Source organism: Taudactylus pleione, unplaced genomic scaffold (assembly GCF_031769625.1).
Source record: "Taudactylus pleione unplaced genomic scaffold, aTauple2 ptg000054l, whole genome shotgun sequence".
In the NCBI taxonomy this organism is placed as follows: Eukaryota; Metazoa; Chordata; class Amphibia; order Anura; family Myobatrachidae; genus Taudactylus; species Taudactylus pleione.
In genome coordinates this window covers 8,838,696-8,856,093 of record NW_028284456.1, presented here as the reverse complement: position 1 = coordinate 8,856,093, position 17,398 = coordinate 8,838,696, and the positions used below count along the sequence as shown (strand labels likewise).

The 17,398-nt window shown below is 48.4% G+C and overlaps 1 protein-coding gene and 1 pseudogene across 2 annotated transcripts in view; both read left to right on the top strand.

The window, feature by feature from the left end:
* Nucleotides 1-17,398, top strand: part of KBTBD2 (kelch repeat and BTB domain containing 2) — a 70,581-nt gene that overhangs the window by 45,930 nt on the left and 7,253 nt on the right. Inside the window, exon 2 of one of the 2 annotated variants that reach the window (XM_088464413.1) lies at nt 9,652-10,181. In XM_088464413.1, the coding sequence (XP_088320539.1) occupies nt 10,012-10,181 (170 nt within the window). In that variant the 5' untranslated portion in view covers nt 9,652-10,011. The remainder of the gene's footprint in view (nt 1-9,651; nt 10,182-17,398) is intronic. The other variant, XM_088464414.1, reaches the window with a different exon arrangement.
* On the top strand, nt 601-653 carry LOC148535229 (U2 spliceosomal RNA; annotated as a pseudogene).

Below are 17,398 nucleotides of genomic sequence, written 5' to 3'. Positions count from 1 at the left end.
GCATCCCTGGGAGCCTGTGAGCACAGGGGAGTGTACAGCAGGGAATCAATTCTGTGGGAAGGGAGTTGTGTGATCTCCTCTGTTTCCCAAACTAGCCTTCTGTCTTCTGTATCTGTCCCTCTGTATGGGTGACTGTGGTTGAATGTCAAACTCTTTGCAAAAGATGTTTGTTCAAACTGTAAACTATACAAGCATGTTATATGATGCTTGTTTAGTAATTATCCGCCTATGGTTATTACTGACTCTCCTGCTCCTCCATGGGCCGCTGACATGGTACGAGTGATGGCTGACTTAACGTCACAGTTGGCTGAGGCTCACACCTCCCAGGGTGTCGGGGTTAACCAAGTCTCTCAACATCCTGGTACAGGTTATAGGTACCACTGTTTCTACTCCCTCCACTTCCTACCAATAACGCCCCCTAACGACTGTTCTCCAGTCAGAGAGGGTATGACAAGGATATCCTTACAACAGAGGATACTAAGGAACGTGATTGGAGGAAGTTTGTATAATGACTGTACTCCTCAAGATTTTCTCTGCCTTTTGGCTAAGATCAAGTGGAAAAGGCTGCAATAAACAGGCAAAAAAGTCAAGAGAGTCCCATGTAGTATCTGTTATTATCAGTTTAATATCTGATACGCCCCCTATCTGTGGGCCATATATAGAGTCTGCCTCTACTGGGGTGGAATTCTTAATTCTGGCGGTCTACCTGTGGATATAGTTCCTGCATCCCAGGAGTGTGTATTATTTGAGTACGTTACTCCCTGTGTCAGGGTCAGAACAGCAGTACTCAGTTAGCCTGGAACAATTACAATGTAATTGGACGCTACCTATCTTCTCAGTGACCAACAAAAAGGTTGTCTGTTTTTCAGTTTTCGCGGCCCTAGGGACACTCCACCCTGAACACGTCTGATCTCGGAGGGTCAGGCATGGTTAATGGGAGACTGCCTGGGAATACCAGGTGCTGTAGGCTAAAATAGTCTGGAATCAACCATATCAAATTCCTCAGCGGTTCCTGTTCAGCTACCCATTTCCGTCATCCATGATAGAAGAGGGGGAAACATCTCCCCCTGTTGACGCGTCTGCTCACTGTCCCTTTAAGAAAACTACACTCCCAGTACGGGCTGCCTCATTGTTGAGGGACCCTTCTGATTGCAAGTTGGAGTCTATGCTGTTCTCTATTTATACTGCAGCGGGAGTTTAACTTAGACCTACGCTAGTTACCGCCTGGGTTAACAAGGCTATGATTTGCTGGGCTGACCAGTTGATTGCGTTGATCAGGTACTACCAGGGCACAGTTATGCCCTTCTGGCAGAACACATGGTGAGTCTGCAGTTTACCTGGGAGAAGCTTCTAGGGAGCTCTCATATCTGTTTATGCTATTTCGAACTGCTGAGCCCTTTGGCTGTGCGCTTGGTAACCTGATGCAGAATCCAAGCGTGCAGTGAAGGGTTTACCATACACTGGTGACATGCTTTTGGCCCAGATGGATATCCCAGGCCACAGTGGGGGGAGGGGGGCGGGGGGAGTGTGTGTAAGTCTTCCTTCCTCTCTTCGACTGCTTCGGCTCCCAGAGGATCTTACATGGGACCTTCGTTTCTTTCCTTTCATGTGCCACATTCCTTTCGTGGTAGAGCCAGAGGTGCTCCCACGCTAGCAAGAGGCGACAGAGGTAGTGGTCATCCACACAATGTTGCAGGTCGACAGGAACCTAAGCCAGCTGAGAAACAGGTGGCATGACGGTCCTTCGCCCCACCTGGGATCTCCGGCGGTGGGAGCCCGTTTTGCAGAAATTTCAACAAGTTTGGAACCTTTTCAGATCAGTGGATTCAGAGACTGATTTCCCTACGGTAACGAATAGACTTCGAAGTCCCCCCTCATCTCGGTACTTCCCTACACGTCTGCCAATACCTGCAGACAGGGCCAGGGTTCTATGGGAGGCTATCCAGTCTCTACTCCGATTCTCTGTGCTAGTTCCGGTTCCAGAACATCGAGGTATGGGGTTTGTACTACCAAATCCGGATGGATCGGTTTAGGACCTCTAGTCCTTTAAAACCTGTATCTTAAGATATATATCGTTTCAACATGGTGTCCCTGCAGTCCATCATTGTGTGGTTGAAACCAAGGGAGTTTCTATTATCCCTGGATGTCAAGGACTATCTCCATCGGTATCCCTTCTAACAAACCATGCCTTACTGATATATCACACTCTAATCCAACACGGTTGGATAATCAACTTCAAGAAGGAAGCAGTAGAAAGAAGGTGTCCCTAATTCTTTGTCTGAGTCTCTTAGGGAAGATGGTAGCTGCCTTCAAGGCACTACAGTTCGGACGGATCCACTCCAGAGTGTTTCAGCTGGACCTGCTGTCACAAGGTCAGGGTCTCATCTGCTTCTACAGCGACAGATCCGTCTGAGCCAGGTTACTAGAGTAACCCTCCTCTGGTGGACACAATACAACAGTCTTTTAGCAGGCCAAAAATTCGGTATGGTTCTGGATCATCGTGACAACGCATGCCAGCCTTCGAGGATGGGGAGCAGTAGTCCTCGATTTTCACTTTCATGGTCGATGGTCCCCTCTGGATCAGAAGTGGCCCATAAATGTGTTGGAACTCAGAACGATCTACTATGCTCCGATAGAAGCAACAGAGTTGCAAAAGACACGCCCGGTAAGAGGTCAGTCCGACAATGCTACGGCCGTCGCTTACATCAACCGCCAGGGCGGGACTGGTAGTCGCATGGCCATGCGAGTAGTATCTCAGATTCTCCGGTGGGCTGAGAAGAACTCAGTAATCCTGTCGGTGGTATTCATCTAGGGTGTGGACCACTGGGAAGCAGATTACCTAAGTCGCCAGGATATACATCCTGGGGAAGGGAAGATTCATCCAAACGTGTTCAATGCGCTGATACGTCAATGGTGTTTTCAGGTGGACCTCATGGAGTCATGGATGAATCTTCAGCTCCCACTATAAGTGTCAAGAACTCGCGATCCACAGGTGGAGGCAGTAGACGCTCTGACAGTTTCATGGATCTACCACTTCTTCCTTCTAAAAAGGATAAGACACGAGTCAGCCTCTCTTTCTCGTGGCACCGAACTGGCCTCGGAGTAGTTGGTTCTCGGACCTTCGGTCCCTATTTGTAGACGACCAGTCGTCCCTTCATCTGCGCACGGATCTTCTAAAGCAGGGTCCTTTTCGTCCACTCCAATTTAGCGCAACTGCGTTTAACGGGGTGGCTCCTGAAACCGATATCTTTTAATGCAGAAGCATCCCAGACTCTGATTCCCACCATGCTACACGCCAGGAAGCCAGTTTCGGCTGCGTTTTATCACATCTGGCGTTCTTATATCGAATGGTGTTCCAGTCGGGTCTTCCGTCCGGTTGTCCCGGTTTCTGTTTTTTTCTTCAGATGGGACTGGATTCTGGTCTTCACCTTTTGAACTTTCAAGGTACAGCTTCTGCCCTTTCTATTTTCTTTCAACGAAAATTGGCCCTCATTCCTGAGGGCAGACAATACTTTAGGGGGTCTTGCTTGTGTAGCCTTCTTTTGTACCACCGATAGCTCCCTGGTACTTACCTTTAATTAAGCATTTGTCTTGGAAGAGTGTCCTCCTCCTGGCTCTAGCTTTGGCTCATAGAGTTTAGTTTTGGGTGTTCTGCCCTATAAGCCACCTTAGCTTGTGTTCCCAGGGTTGGGTCGGCTTTCCATATCAATCAGCCTATTGAGTACCGTCTTCGGTGGAGGACTCCGGTTATTCTTCTACTTCGGATGTAGTTAGAGCTCTCTGCATCTATATGCCAAGACAGCGTCCCTCCGCAAGTTGGAGTCGTTTTTTGTCCTCTATGATGCTGTTCGGACGGGTTGACCAGCGTCTAAGCTGACGTTGGCACGTTGGATTAGGCTGATTATTCTTCAGGCTTAGATTAGTCCTGCCTGCGGCCTCCTACGTCCATTCGACTTATTCCACACGTTCTGTGGGTGCATCATGGGCGGCCGTTAGGGGCGCCTCCAGGTCACAATTGTGCCGTGCGGCCACTTGGTCTTCAGTTCACACGTGGGTTAAATGTTAGTTTTGATACGTTTGCTGCTTCACTATCAAGTTTTGGCCCTCTGGTTCTGCAGGTCCCACAGAGCGCTCCCGCCCGAGGGGAAAACTTTGGAAAGTCCCCAGCGTAAGCAACTCCAGTGTCCCCTAGTGGATGAAAGAGAAAATTAGATTTTGGTACCTACCGGTAAATCCTTTTCTCTGATTCCACAGGGGACACTGGACACCCACCTCTGCGCTCTTAGCCTGCCTGTTCGGTTTGTTCTGTATGTTGTATGCTTTGATTATTGTATGTTCTTCTCTACTCTCCTTTTTTACTCCGCTTGTTCTCCATATCCTCTCGGTCTTCATTTTCTAAACTGAGGGCTGCTGGGGAATAGAGGGGGAGGAGCTTCACACTTCTAAATTATTTAAAGTGCCGGCTCCAGTTATCCAGGCCTCTATACCCCCAGCGTAAGCAACTCCAGTGTCCCCTGTGGAATCAGAGAAAAGGATTTACCGGTAGGTACCAAAATCCCATTTTTACATATATATGAACTATCGAGAGACCGATTCAGAGTTATAAATTGGCCACATTGCATGCATGGAAATAAATTTAATCTTTATTTGTATGCAGACACACACACACACACACAATACTATTTGGCCTTCTGCATCTATCAGTCTGCTTGTAAAAGTTTCAGTGCACAATTGCATTAATCAAAAATTTCTAAGGAGAATATTATCCGCTGGGTGGAATTGTGATTCAGCCCGGGTTGGGGGATAGAGCGGACCAGGAACAGACTTATCACAACAGGTAAGCAGCAGCCCATTGTGAACCATCCACCCCTCATAACTTACTCACTGCTTGGCGGGCATTGGGCAGAAGATGGAGGCTGTGAGACTGCAATGCTTGCCTCCAGTGCTGGGTGGGCCAGGGTCGATGTTTAGTCGATGCCTGGCATCCTCCTTCCTGTTGTGGAGGATTTAACAGGGTGGTCTAGAGTCAAGGTAGATTTGGTGACCGCCATACTCCTTCCGGTGCGCGGCACTATTACAGGGGGCTTACTACTGGGGGCACTATTACAGGGGGCTTACTACTGGGTGTAATATTGCCCACAGTAGTAAGTCCCCTTGTAAAAGTGCCCCCAGTAGTAAGCCCCCTGTAATAGTGCCGCGCGCACACAAAACAAACAAACAAAAAAACAAGAATACTTACCTAAGACCCGATACTGTGTCCGCTGCCGTCCGCCGCTCTTCGGAACTATGGGAAAGACGTCATGACTTCTCTCCCATAGTGCCCCTGGGGGGAGAGCTGGACGCTGCAGCTCAGGGGTGAGCTTCAGCTGCTGCTGCGGGCAGCCGGGCGCGGGCGAGGGGGCTTGGAAAACTCTGTTGCCAGGACTAAAATCGTAGTCGCCATGGCAAACTGGTGACCGGGATTTGTCGAGCCCTGGCTTATGCTGTGTTGCTTATTTGGGTGTTATGGTCGCCAGTGTAGCAATGTATATTATCCTTGTCCTGTATTGTATTGTACTGCATTGTTACTTATTTGTTTGTGCGTTGGAAGGTGCTGTGGAACACTTATGGCGCCATATAAATAAACTATATTAATAATATTCTTGTGCCTTTGTGAGCAACAGTATGTCAGTAGAACCATAAGGCAGCTGAAATTGAGAATTGCAGTGGACACCCATAGTCTCTTCCCACTTCACAATAGTGACCCACTAGCCTAAAATTCTTTGGTATCAAAAACCACTGAGGAGGTGGCGATGAAATTGCAAGTCTCCCTAAGGAAGAGGCCAAATGGATATACCATCTTGATACCTTTTGCTCAAGAGGGTTAATCATCATTTTTGATTTGGGATATCTTCTGTAATGACTCTTCATGCCACTACTTATACACTTCCCCCTCCCCTCCCCCCCATTTCCATTCCATATAGATACCATAACAGCAGTGAATGAGCCACCACCATGCTGAATGCTCAAACCTTTATTATGATTATTATTAGAAAAGTACGGTTTTGAGATTTTTTCATACAGTTTTGTGCACTTTACTAGTATGCATTTTCTTAATCTGCACATTAGTAAACAAGTAGCATGTATTTCATGAAGACATTAATTATAATATAATTTATTTGGTAGTGTATGGGGAGTAAATAAACTCTCACAATCCCTACATTTGATATATAAGAAATATAAACCTGTACAATTCTTGAAACACACACAGCCAATGAAAATCATCAAGTTTGGTATTTTATAAGGTTTTAAAGTTTTAACACTGGTTACAGATGCGTACATAAATATACAGTGAATGTCTTGATGAAGGTTATAATTAAACAATGGAAAACAAAGGAATTTGTATACCTGGAAATCTCTAAAGCTGACTAATACCATTCAGTGAGCAAATTAAGAGGAACTCAACAGCTATTTAAGAAGTTAACTGTGTGTAAGAGCCATCCCTGACTAAGCCCCATGAAACCGGTTGGAGGAGTCTATACACTAAGGAGATCCAGAATGCTGGAAACCGTTGCACAAGGAGCTGGAAATAGCTGCTGTGTGTTCCATAGTGCGGTCCAGCAACCAGGAAGTACACATCGGCGCCGGGTTGAATGAAAGCTGTAGTAGCAGGACCATCACCGCTGCTATCCGGTCCACTTTTGTGGGAAAGGGGTAACTCAAGAACCGCATATTATGACTGACACCATCCCAGGTAAACACCTACTATCTATTCTGGCTTATTTAGTGTCAGGTCTGACAAAGTTTGTGTTCCCAGACTAGGACTTGAGGCTGGTATAGAGGCGGAATGCAAAAAGCTAGGAAGCCTTATGAAATTCTTGCACATGAGCAGTATGTAGAGAATCTGGTATAAAGGTTGGATGCTGAGCTGGTACTGGCTAAGCTGGTAACCAGGCTGGGACAGGTTATGCTGGTTGCCAGACTGGGACTGTCTAAATTGGTTACTGGGCTGGGACTGGTTAATCTGGGTGCTGGGCTGGGACCGGCTAGGCTGCATTTTAAGTTGGAATTTGTATCAATAAACAAGCTGAGTGGTATGCTGGTAGCTGACTGGAACCAGTAGTCCTACTGCAGAAAAGTTATAAGACCGGAATTGGCAGTAGTCTTTGCTGGCTGGGACCAGTGGTGTTTCGCAGGAAGAACAACCAGGCTGGAACTGGCAGAACTGTTTGCTGGCTGGGACCAGTAGTGCTACTACAAAAGATAATAGCTGACCAAGGGTTCTGGAGCCGAGGGACGTGGCTGGTGAGCGACGTTGCACTGGCAATATTCCAGCACTTCACAAAGGACTTTATAGGGGCTGCTGAGTTCTAATTGGTGGATGGAGTCATGTGGCCCAGGCTTGTACATTATTGTCTAACTGCAGTCAGGTGACCCATTTTAAGATGACTGGGCCAGCGGGGAAAGACCAGAAGATGATGATGGGTCACATGTGGCAACACTGCAGCATAGGACAGCACGGACCAGAAGGAGGACAGCGGAAACCCTGGGACCCCCGCAAGAGACCAGCGAATATGTAAGTGCCGGAAGACAGCAGCCCTAGTCCTCACATTTGACCTGTTTTGTTTAGGATAATAAGGTCTCTGGACTTATCATCACAACCACCTGCTATCCTGTGTAATTAACACCAGAATTACCTTGTGCTGTATAGGATGTACAGACACTATATGGAATAATTTTTTCCCACCCTGATCTATACTGGAAACATCTGAATTGACCCATTGTATACCTAGCATTGTATAGCCAGGTTTACAAAGCAATTTATAGGCTATACAGCTCTGTAGACTTTGGAATCGGTATGTAATGCCGACTGATCAAATACCGACAACTGCAGCCTGACAGATCGAAATCCCGACTGCTGCACTTTTAAGTACCATAAACCTCTTCTCTCCCTACTCTTAGTGGTGCCTAACCTCCCCCTGTTAGTGCCTAATCCCCCCCACCCTGCACCATAAACCTAACTCCCAGGGGGGTGCCTTACACCAAGGATTTTGACGCCTATCTTTAGTCCCATGTCGGGATATCTGTGTTGGGATATCGTCGGGCGGGATAGCGCCCGCTGTATCCTGACTGCATCCCCTAGACTCTTACCACAGCCGAGGCTGGTAAGGCTCATTAGCTCTTGATTGTTTCATTTATTATTATTATATATGATAAATATAGATAGAGAGAGATACATATAACTGATAGATATAGATAGACATCTAAGTTTCTACCAAGTATGTTTATTATGACATTTAGTATGAAGCTTGCCTTTAATGTGATTATAATTGATTTTTTTTTTTAATGCATATTTTGTGTGACACACTTGAGAATCTGGCTATTCGTTCAGCACAAGTATTGCTGTTTTAATTATTGTGGAATAAATCCTTTTTTTATTTTGACCATAGTAAGCTGCATTTTGGTTATCTATTCTTCCCCACATCTTCCCTTCCCTTATACCCCCACCCCCAACCCTCCAGATAGGTAAGTGCCGGTAGCATCCCCTACATGATATATATGAAACACTTCTGTTTAGCAAATAAACTATTGGATATTGAAGGATTAGGTAAATGGTTCGTACTTTGCTTTTTTGTTGTGGTGGTTATATATTTTGGTTTTCACTAATATAAGTACAGGAATGTTCCGCCCATGAGGCCAGGTGAAAACCTTGTCTCAGGCAGAGCCATTCAAAGATGAGAGACTTTGTGGGGTCTTTCATACTAAGCCTTGGCGAGAGTTGAAGTGGATGGAGATAAAAGTATCAACCAATCAGGTCCTAACTGTCGTGGCAGTTAGGAGTTAATTGGTTGGTAATTTATCTCTATCCACTTTATCTCTCTCGAAGGCTTAGTATTTTTTTTTACATAAGTATGCAGTTCCTGCATAATTGTATGAACTAAAAGCACAATGCAGAAGATTTCACAGAAATCTCCAGCAAAGTGTTAATCAGTGCTGCAGATCACAGTCCCCATTATTATCAATGGGGACTACGATCTGATCCCTATGTACTAAACTACAAAAAACGAAGCTTTTCGCAGTTTAGCCACGGTAGTTTACACCATCTTCAGATGGTGTAAACTACTGTAAGCCTATGGGGGCTCCAGGGGCAGGAGATATCTTTCGATCTCTCTTCCGCAACCCCTAGCCGGCTCTGAAAGCTGACACTGTGCGCATGCTCACAGTGTCAAGTTCCCCCAGAGAAGTCTTTCACTTCTGTGAAAGACTTCCTCAATTTGCTAGGTATATAACCCATTTGTACATAGCAATGATATTTTCATTAAAAATGAAAATATCCCCTGCAAGTTGGACCGATTAATAATCGCGGCAGTACCGCGATTGATACATAGACCCATAAGTCCCCAACATGCCATTCCGCAATGTGAGGACTGACAGTGTGAGAGGAAGTATAGCCTCTCCCTCGCTCTTCAGTGTTTACTATTGTGCTCGCTCCTGTAGAAGGTATGGGTTTAGTGCGCAAGTGTCACCAAAGGGTTTGAGCTCTCACTGACTCATGAATTGAGGGTTGTCTGTCATTTAATAGTTGAATTCTTACAAACTGTAACTTGCCTTATTGAAGCCATCCTGTAACTTTGTCCTTCTGTATTACTAATCTTTTGTATTTTCTTTTAGGTACAAAAAAAATGTTGCGGTTTAGTGTACTTCAAGTCTGTCCGAGCTGTGCAGCTTACTCTCTAATGTAGCTCTACTACAACAGTGACTGGATTTTACACTTGGATTTGTTAAACAACTGAATACCAATCATGATCTCTGAAATACTTTGACTCAATGTTTTTAAGCTGTTTTGTTGATTGTGCTGCTGACCTCTCTAATAGCTGCTACACAGAGTTGATTTTCAATTTTGGAGCCAACACCTCAGTAGTATTGGACGTTATTTATTTTTTCATATTTTTGGCTACGTAGCAAGTCTATATATATATATCTTTTTTTTTTTTTTTTTCGGACAACCGTAAACATTAATGGAATGCAATCATGTCCACCCAGGAGGAAAGGCAAATCAATACTGAATACGCGGTCTCCTTACTAGAGCAGCTAAAACTGTTCTATGAGCAACAGCTACTAACGGACATCGTATTAATTGTTGAGGGCACTGAATTTCCATGTCACAAAATGGTTCTTGCTACATGCAGCTCTTATTTCAGGTATGTGATAAATATAAAAAAAAGTTTTATAGATAGAGCAAACCCAGTCACTAGAATAGCATTAAACAATATTTGCATATTATAGTATATGTCTCCTTGTTTATACTCTTAAGGTGGGTGCACACTGGCAGATATATTGACCGGTCACTTGACCTTCGGCGCGCACAGATAATACGTTCCCGGCCTTCCTCACCCTGCCCGGCTAATGGGAACTCTAAAATAAATATATATATTAAATGTATGTGTATAAATATGTATATGTGTGTATGCATGAGTGTATGTATGTGTGTATATATATATATATATCAGCCAGCACATCCTTTGCCGCTAAAGTCAATAATAATCATGTTTATCCAGCATCACTGCAAATTACATCCAAAGACACATGAATATCAGTGCATCCATAAGATGCATTTCCAAAAGTCCAGGTGTTAAAGGAGACTCACTCAGTAGAGTGATGCATTTCAGCCAAATGGCTCTATAGCCATGCAATATACTCATCAAGGCAGTAGAGTCACAAGCACTGCTGCATTTTCTGGGAACTTGTGACTCTACTGCTGTGATGAGTATATTGCATGGCGCAATATAACCATTTGGCTGAAATGCATCACTCGAATTGTGCCTTGCACTGATATTCATGTTTCTTTGGATGTAATTTGCACTGATGCTGGATAAATAGGATGAATATTATTGACTTTTGCTACAAAGGATGTGCTGGCTGCTTTTTTACATAATGCTAACTATTTGTACCTTGCACTTTGTATTTATATAATTGAAGTGTGTGCTGCTGGTCTCAAGTGGAACTAATATCTATATATGTATAATGTGTTGCACGCTACTCCTGTAGAAATAAGGCACTCTCCAGATTGTTTGTGTTTTTAATTTTTTTATTTTGAAGTTGTTTTAATATGCCATCAAGCCGCCAACGTTTCGATTCTGTTGCGAAACTTTCTCAAGGCTGAGTTTTAGGCAGTATTAATAATGCACTTAATGGGACATCTGGTCAGTGTAGCACATGTTTGCAAACGTACTACACTGACCAGATGTCCCATTAAGTGCATTATTAATACTGCCTAAAACGAGAGAGATTCGCAATAGAATCGAAACGTTGGCGGCTTGATGGTATATTAAAAAAAACTTCAAAATAAAAAAATTCAAACAATCTAGAGAGTGCCTTGTTTACACAGGAGTAGAGTGCAACATTAGTGTGGGACAACCCTTGGAGATCCCCGAAGAGCACACTAGAAGCTTATATAGTCAGAAATCCACTGCACTCGCCACTCCCAGATTTGGGGTGCAGACCTGCACTCTCCATTCCCAGGAATGGGGTGCAAGTGGCTTGTGACCACATTGCTTAAATAAATAAAATCGGAAAACTCAGCACTCACCATGTTTAAACACTCACAATAATGTATAAATAATGGGGTTTTGGTTCATGGATTGATCAATGCATTTAAGCCTGCAGCCCACATCACGGGACCCCACTTCTCTGCAGGTCCTACACTATCTGTCACATTGATGGAAACCTGTTAGCTGCTATCACATAGTTTAAACTGAAAAAATGTTACCTGGTTTAAAGCTCACCTGTCAGCTAATGGCTTTTAAAGGCAAGGCAGTCACCAAGCATGCTCATATATTTCTACTTCAGGGTCCATAGGGTATCCACAGGATACCTTGGGGTATAGGTGTGACGTCAGTCGCAGGGCACCAAAGAGTTAAGCTTTCAGCCTCCCAGGATGCACTAGGTCCCCCTCCTATACCCCGCCCCCGAGCCAAAGCACCTCAGTTTAGTTTGGTGCCCTGCCGGAGTCGGGTGCACCTGTTGGAGTGGGGGCTAGAAGAGCCCCTGAAGCTTTTTCTTCATGCAGCTGTGGCTGCACATCTGGATGAACAGCATGGACAGTCAGTCCTGACGTCCATGCTGTCTTCCCTACACCCCGCCGGTACCAGAACGCCGGTACTGATCCGGGGATGCTGGTGGGCATCTGGGGTCACAGCTAGCGGTGACCCCAGATGTTCCGGACCATGGCCGGATTCAAGGGGGACAGAGGTAAGCAGCGGGGTCCCGCGGTGGGTCCCCGCTGATCACATGGTCCTAAGTCCCCAGGCAGGGGGCTCCATGGGGACTGGCTGCAGCGTGGAGCCAGGCGACCAACCTGCGCTTCCACTACCCCCTGGGACAGCGGACCGCAGCAGAGCGGTAGCGCTGCGGCGTCCCAGGGGTTAAATGCATGCCAAGGGAGCGCGCCTTCTCTGTCTCACAGCCGGCGCCTCCCCCGCTGCACACAGCCCTCTCTGCACTGTGCTGACTGGCCCTGTGTCAGCGCTCCTTCCCCAGGCCAGCCTTCTCTCTGCTCCTCGGCGGCCATCTTTTCAGAAGCATGGTGAACGCTGCTGGAAGCCTGCATTGGAAGCATCGTGGTCTGGGTCCCCCCGCATACCTCTCCTCCGCTGTGGTCAGGTCTGTGTATGCAGCGCTGTGTCCTACCAGGCCCTGTGTCTGTGTAGTTGAGTGATCAGCGCTGTTAGTGCAGGAATTGATTTTCTTTGCATTGTATGTGACTGTGCTAGCGCTGCTGCCTGTAACTTTTCTTCTCTGTCAGCTTTATTACTGTCCCTGTTCTTTCTGCTAAGCCCTTGCGGTGCGGTGCGGTGCTGCAGGGTGGTCTCTTGCCTATTTAATATATAATTGGTGAGAGGGGTCACATACGTGGTGCCATCATGTCTGAAAGTGATTTTCCCCTCCGGCTACAGTGTATCACGTGTAAAGTACTGTTAGCGGAGGGGGAGGGTAGCGCGGAGGGCCTTTGCCGGCAGTGTTTGTCCATGGCGCGGCCTCTTACGGTTACAGCACCGGTACAGGAGCCGCCCTGGGCTTGTTTCGCTCAGGCACTAACAGCTTTAGTGGGCCAGTTAGCTCCGCAGTCCGCGTTTACTCCGATGGGTTTGTCCCAGCAGTCTGTGGTGTCGTCACCCATGCAGGGTTTCCCACGACAATTGGTGGTACCCCACAGTCTCCCTATTTCCCCGCTCCCGGTTTCTCAGGAGTCAGCGTGGGTTAACTCCCTGACGAGTTCTGTACAGCACTTGTCGGATGTGTTGCAAGGGGAGTCTGTGATGCGGCCTCATAAACGTCCGGTGGCGTCTCTGTCCGCTCCTTATGAGGATGACGAAGGGACGTCTGATGATGGGGAGATTCTGGATCCTTACGATCAGGAACCTCTCCATACTAAGGACGCTGATGCTAAGTCCAAAGTATATATTCCTGGACTTATTTGGGCGGTCCGCACAGCCTTGGTGATTGAGGACGAAGTTCCCCCAGCGGCTAAGTCTAAGTATGCCTTTTTCAAAGACGTGAAGGGCGATGCCACAGTCTTTCCTCTTTCGGGTCAGTTGGTGGACCATTTAGAGGAGGCGTGGAAACAGCCTGGCAAAAGATACCAGCCGCAGAGACGCCTGGCGGTGGCTTATCCGTTCGCGGATAATTATTTTGCCAAGTGGGAATCCCCTCCACAGGTGGATTCTCACGTGACCCGTCTTGTCCGTAGTGCCACATTGCCGATGCCATCCATGTCCTTCCTTAAGGATGCTACGGACCGCAAGGTGGAAATCTGCCTGAAGTCCGCTTATTCTCTTGCGGGGGGGGCAGCACGGCCGGCTATGGCCATTTGCTGGGTTGATGGAGCGCTGGGCGGATTCATTAGAGGCTTCTTTTGATTCCGACTGTCCGGCCGAACAGGCGGAGTTGATTGGCAATCTCCGTGATTCGGCCACCTACATCAACGAGGCGGCTCTAGACATTAGTACTCTGGTGTCTAGAATTTCTTCAGCAGCGGTAGCTGCTCGTCGCACCTTGTGGCTGCGATCCTGGAAGGCGGACGCAGATTCCAAGAAGGGTCTGGAAGCGTTGCCGTTTACCAGAGAAGTTCTCTTCGGTCCGGATCTGGATAAGATTGTGGCCACGCTGGCGGCAGCCAAATCGGCTTGTCTTCCGTCGGCCGCTGCTCCTTCTGGTTCTGGACCATCGTCCTTTCGGTCATCTAGGGCCCAGGGCAGGCCCAAACCACAGTCGTTTCCTCGTCAGGCTGGCCCTAGGAAATCGGTCAAGCCCCGGAAGCAGGCTGGAGTACCAGACGTCCGGCCCCCAAGCCAGATGACAAGCCTGCGACCTGACAGTCCGGGCCTCCCTTTGGGGGATCCCAGGGTGGGAGGCCGCCTGCTGCAGTTCGCCCAGTGTTTGTCGGTCACTACGACAGACACTTGGGTTCTGGAGGTGGTCTCCCACGGGTACACCCTCTCCTTCCGGCACAGACCCCCGGCTCCATTCTTCACCACGGGTCTACCATCAGACCGGAACAAGGCTACGGAGCTGCGGAAGGTATTGCACACAATGCTCCAGGCTGGAGTTATAGTGCCTGTTCCATTCTCCCAGAGGGGCCAGGGTTTCTATTCAAATCTTTTTTTGGTACAGAAACCCAATGGGTCGTATCGTCCGATTCTCAACCTCAAAGCACTCAACAAGTCTTTGCGGGTACCGAAGTTTCGGATGGAGACCCTACGGTCCATCATTCTGGCGCTGGAACCTGGGGACTACATGGTGTCATTGGACATACAGGACGCTTACCTGCATGTCCCTATTCTTTTGCGCCATCAACAGTTCCTCAGGTTTGCAATCCGCAGCGACCACTTCCAGTTTCGGGCGTTACCTTTTGGCCTGACGACAGCACCACGTGTTTTCACCAAGGTGATGGCGGTCATGGCGGCTTCTCTGCGGCTGCAGGGAGTCCGCATGTTGCCGTACTTGGACGACCTGTTATTGGTGGCGGGATCTCCAGAGCTCCTGTTACGCCACTTGGACCTGACGATTGCCCTGCTGCAACGGCACGGCTGGCTAATCAACTGGCAGAAGTCCACTCTAATCCTGTCTCGGAGGATTCTGCATCTTGGAGCCTTATTGGACTCGGGACAGCAAAAGATCTTCGTGACGGAGGAAAAGATCTCTGCTTTGCAGTCAAGGGTGCGCAGTTGTCTGCACAGCCGCCGGGTGTCTCTACACTCGGCGATGAGGTTACTGGGCTCCATGGTGTCGGTGTTCGACATGGTGGAATATGCCCAGTTTCACTCCAGACCTCTGCAGCACCTGATCCTGTCCAAGTGGAACGGGCTGCCTCAGTCTCTGAAGTCCCAGACGATTGTGTTCACCCCGGAGGTTCGCCTGTCCCTTGCTTGGTGGTTACAGACGACCCACCTCAGCGAGGGACGTCCGTTCTGGGTTCCAAATTGGGTCCTGTTGACAACGGACGCCAGTCTTCGGGGCTGGGGAGCAGTTTCGGGTCCACATCTGTTCCAGGGCAGGTGGACGCCGACAGAAGCGGAGCTTCCAATCAATATCTTGGAACTCCGTGCGGTCTTCAATGCTCTCCAGCAGGCACATCGGTTTCTCCAGGGTCACCCGGTACAGGTCCAGTCGGACAACGCTACCACCGTGGCCTACATAAACAGGCAAGGAGGAACTCGCAGTCGGGCGGCTCTCGTAGAGGTCTCTCGGATCCTGGTTTGGGCGGAGCGCAATCTTCCGGCCATATCAGCGGTCTTCATCCCGGGAGTGCTCAATTGGGAGGCGGACTTTCTAAGTCGCCAGGACGTTCATCCGGGGGAATGGTCCCTGCACCCGGACGTTTTTCAACTACTGGTGGACAGATGGGGTCTTCCAGAGATCGACCTCATGGCGTCCCGGCACAACAACAAGTTGCCGGTGTACGGGTCTCGCACAAGAGACAAAGGGGCGTCTCTGGTGGATGCTCTGTCCGTCCGGTGGACATTCCGGTTCGCATACCTGTTCCCTCCGGTCTCCCTTCTTCCACGGGTAATCCGGAAATTCAAACAGGAAGGAGGGACGCTCCTGTTGATAGCTCCCGCGTGGCCCAGACGGCACTGGTTCTCAGACCTTCAGGGTCTGTCCGTGGACATTCCTCTGCGGTTGCCGCTACGACCGGACCTTCTGTCTCAGGGTCCTTGCCTTCACCCGGACCTGACTCGGCTGTCTTTGACGGCGTGGCTGTTGAGACGGCCATGCTGAGGTCCCGGGGGTTTTCCAGCTCTGTGGTGCGGACCATGTTACGAGCTCGGAAACCGTCTTCCGCGAGGATATACCATCGCGTGTGGCATACGTTCTTCCAGTGGTGTCGACCGAGAGGTTATGCACCACGGGAGTTTCGTCTGTCTCGGATTCTCGCCTTCCTGCAAGCGGGACTAGATCATGGGCTTCGCCTTGCTTCTTTGAAGGTACAGGTTTCAGCCCTGTCTGTCTGGTTTCACCATAGGATTGCTACAATCCCGGATGTGCGCACCTTTATGCAAGGTGTTGTCCTCAGTCAGCCGCCCTTTGTTCCACCTGTGGCGCCTTGGGATTTAGCTGTGGTCCTGAGGGCTCTCCAAGGACCGCCGTTTGAACCACTGGGATCAGTGGATCTTAAATGGCTAACAGCTAAGACTGTTTTCCTTCTGGCTATTGCTTCGGCCAGACGTGTTTTGAGTTAGGGGCTCTTTCTTGTAGACCCCCTTTCTTGGTTTTTCATGGGAACAGGGCAGTACTCCGCACTCGGCCCGAGTCCAAAGTTGTTTCCCAGTTTCATGTTAACGAGGAAATCGTTGTTCCGGCCTTTAACTCACCGGGTCTTTCCGTGGGTGAGGCCTCTTTGGATGTTGTGCGGGCTTTAAGGCCTTATGTTGACCGCACTTCTTCGTTTAGGAAGTCGGACGCTTTGTTTGTCCGTAAAAAGGGTTGGCCTGCTTCAAAGCAAACTTTGGCAGCCTGGATCCGTATGGCTATTTCTGAAGCTTATCTTCATGAAGGCCTACCGGTTCCTCCTTCTCTGAAGGCTCATTCCACTAGGTCTGTGGGTCCTTCGTGGGCAGCTCAACGTGGTGCCTCTGCAGTCCAGATCTGCAAGGCTGCTACGTGGTCCTCTGTCCATACCTTCGTGAGGTATTACAGGTTTGACACCTTCGCCTCTCAGGATGCTTCCTTCGGGCGGCGGATTCTCCTTTCTGCACAGGAGCGTTCCCACTCTTAAAGGATACTGCTTTGGGACTTCCTGTGGATACCCTATGGACCCTGAAGTAGAAAATATGAGATGGTAAGAACTTACCCTTGTTATCTCTATTTCTACGAAGTCCATAGGGTTCCACAGGACTCCCGCCTGTCGCACCTGTGC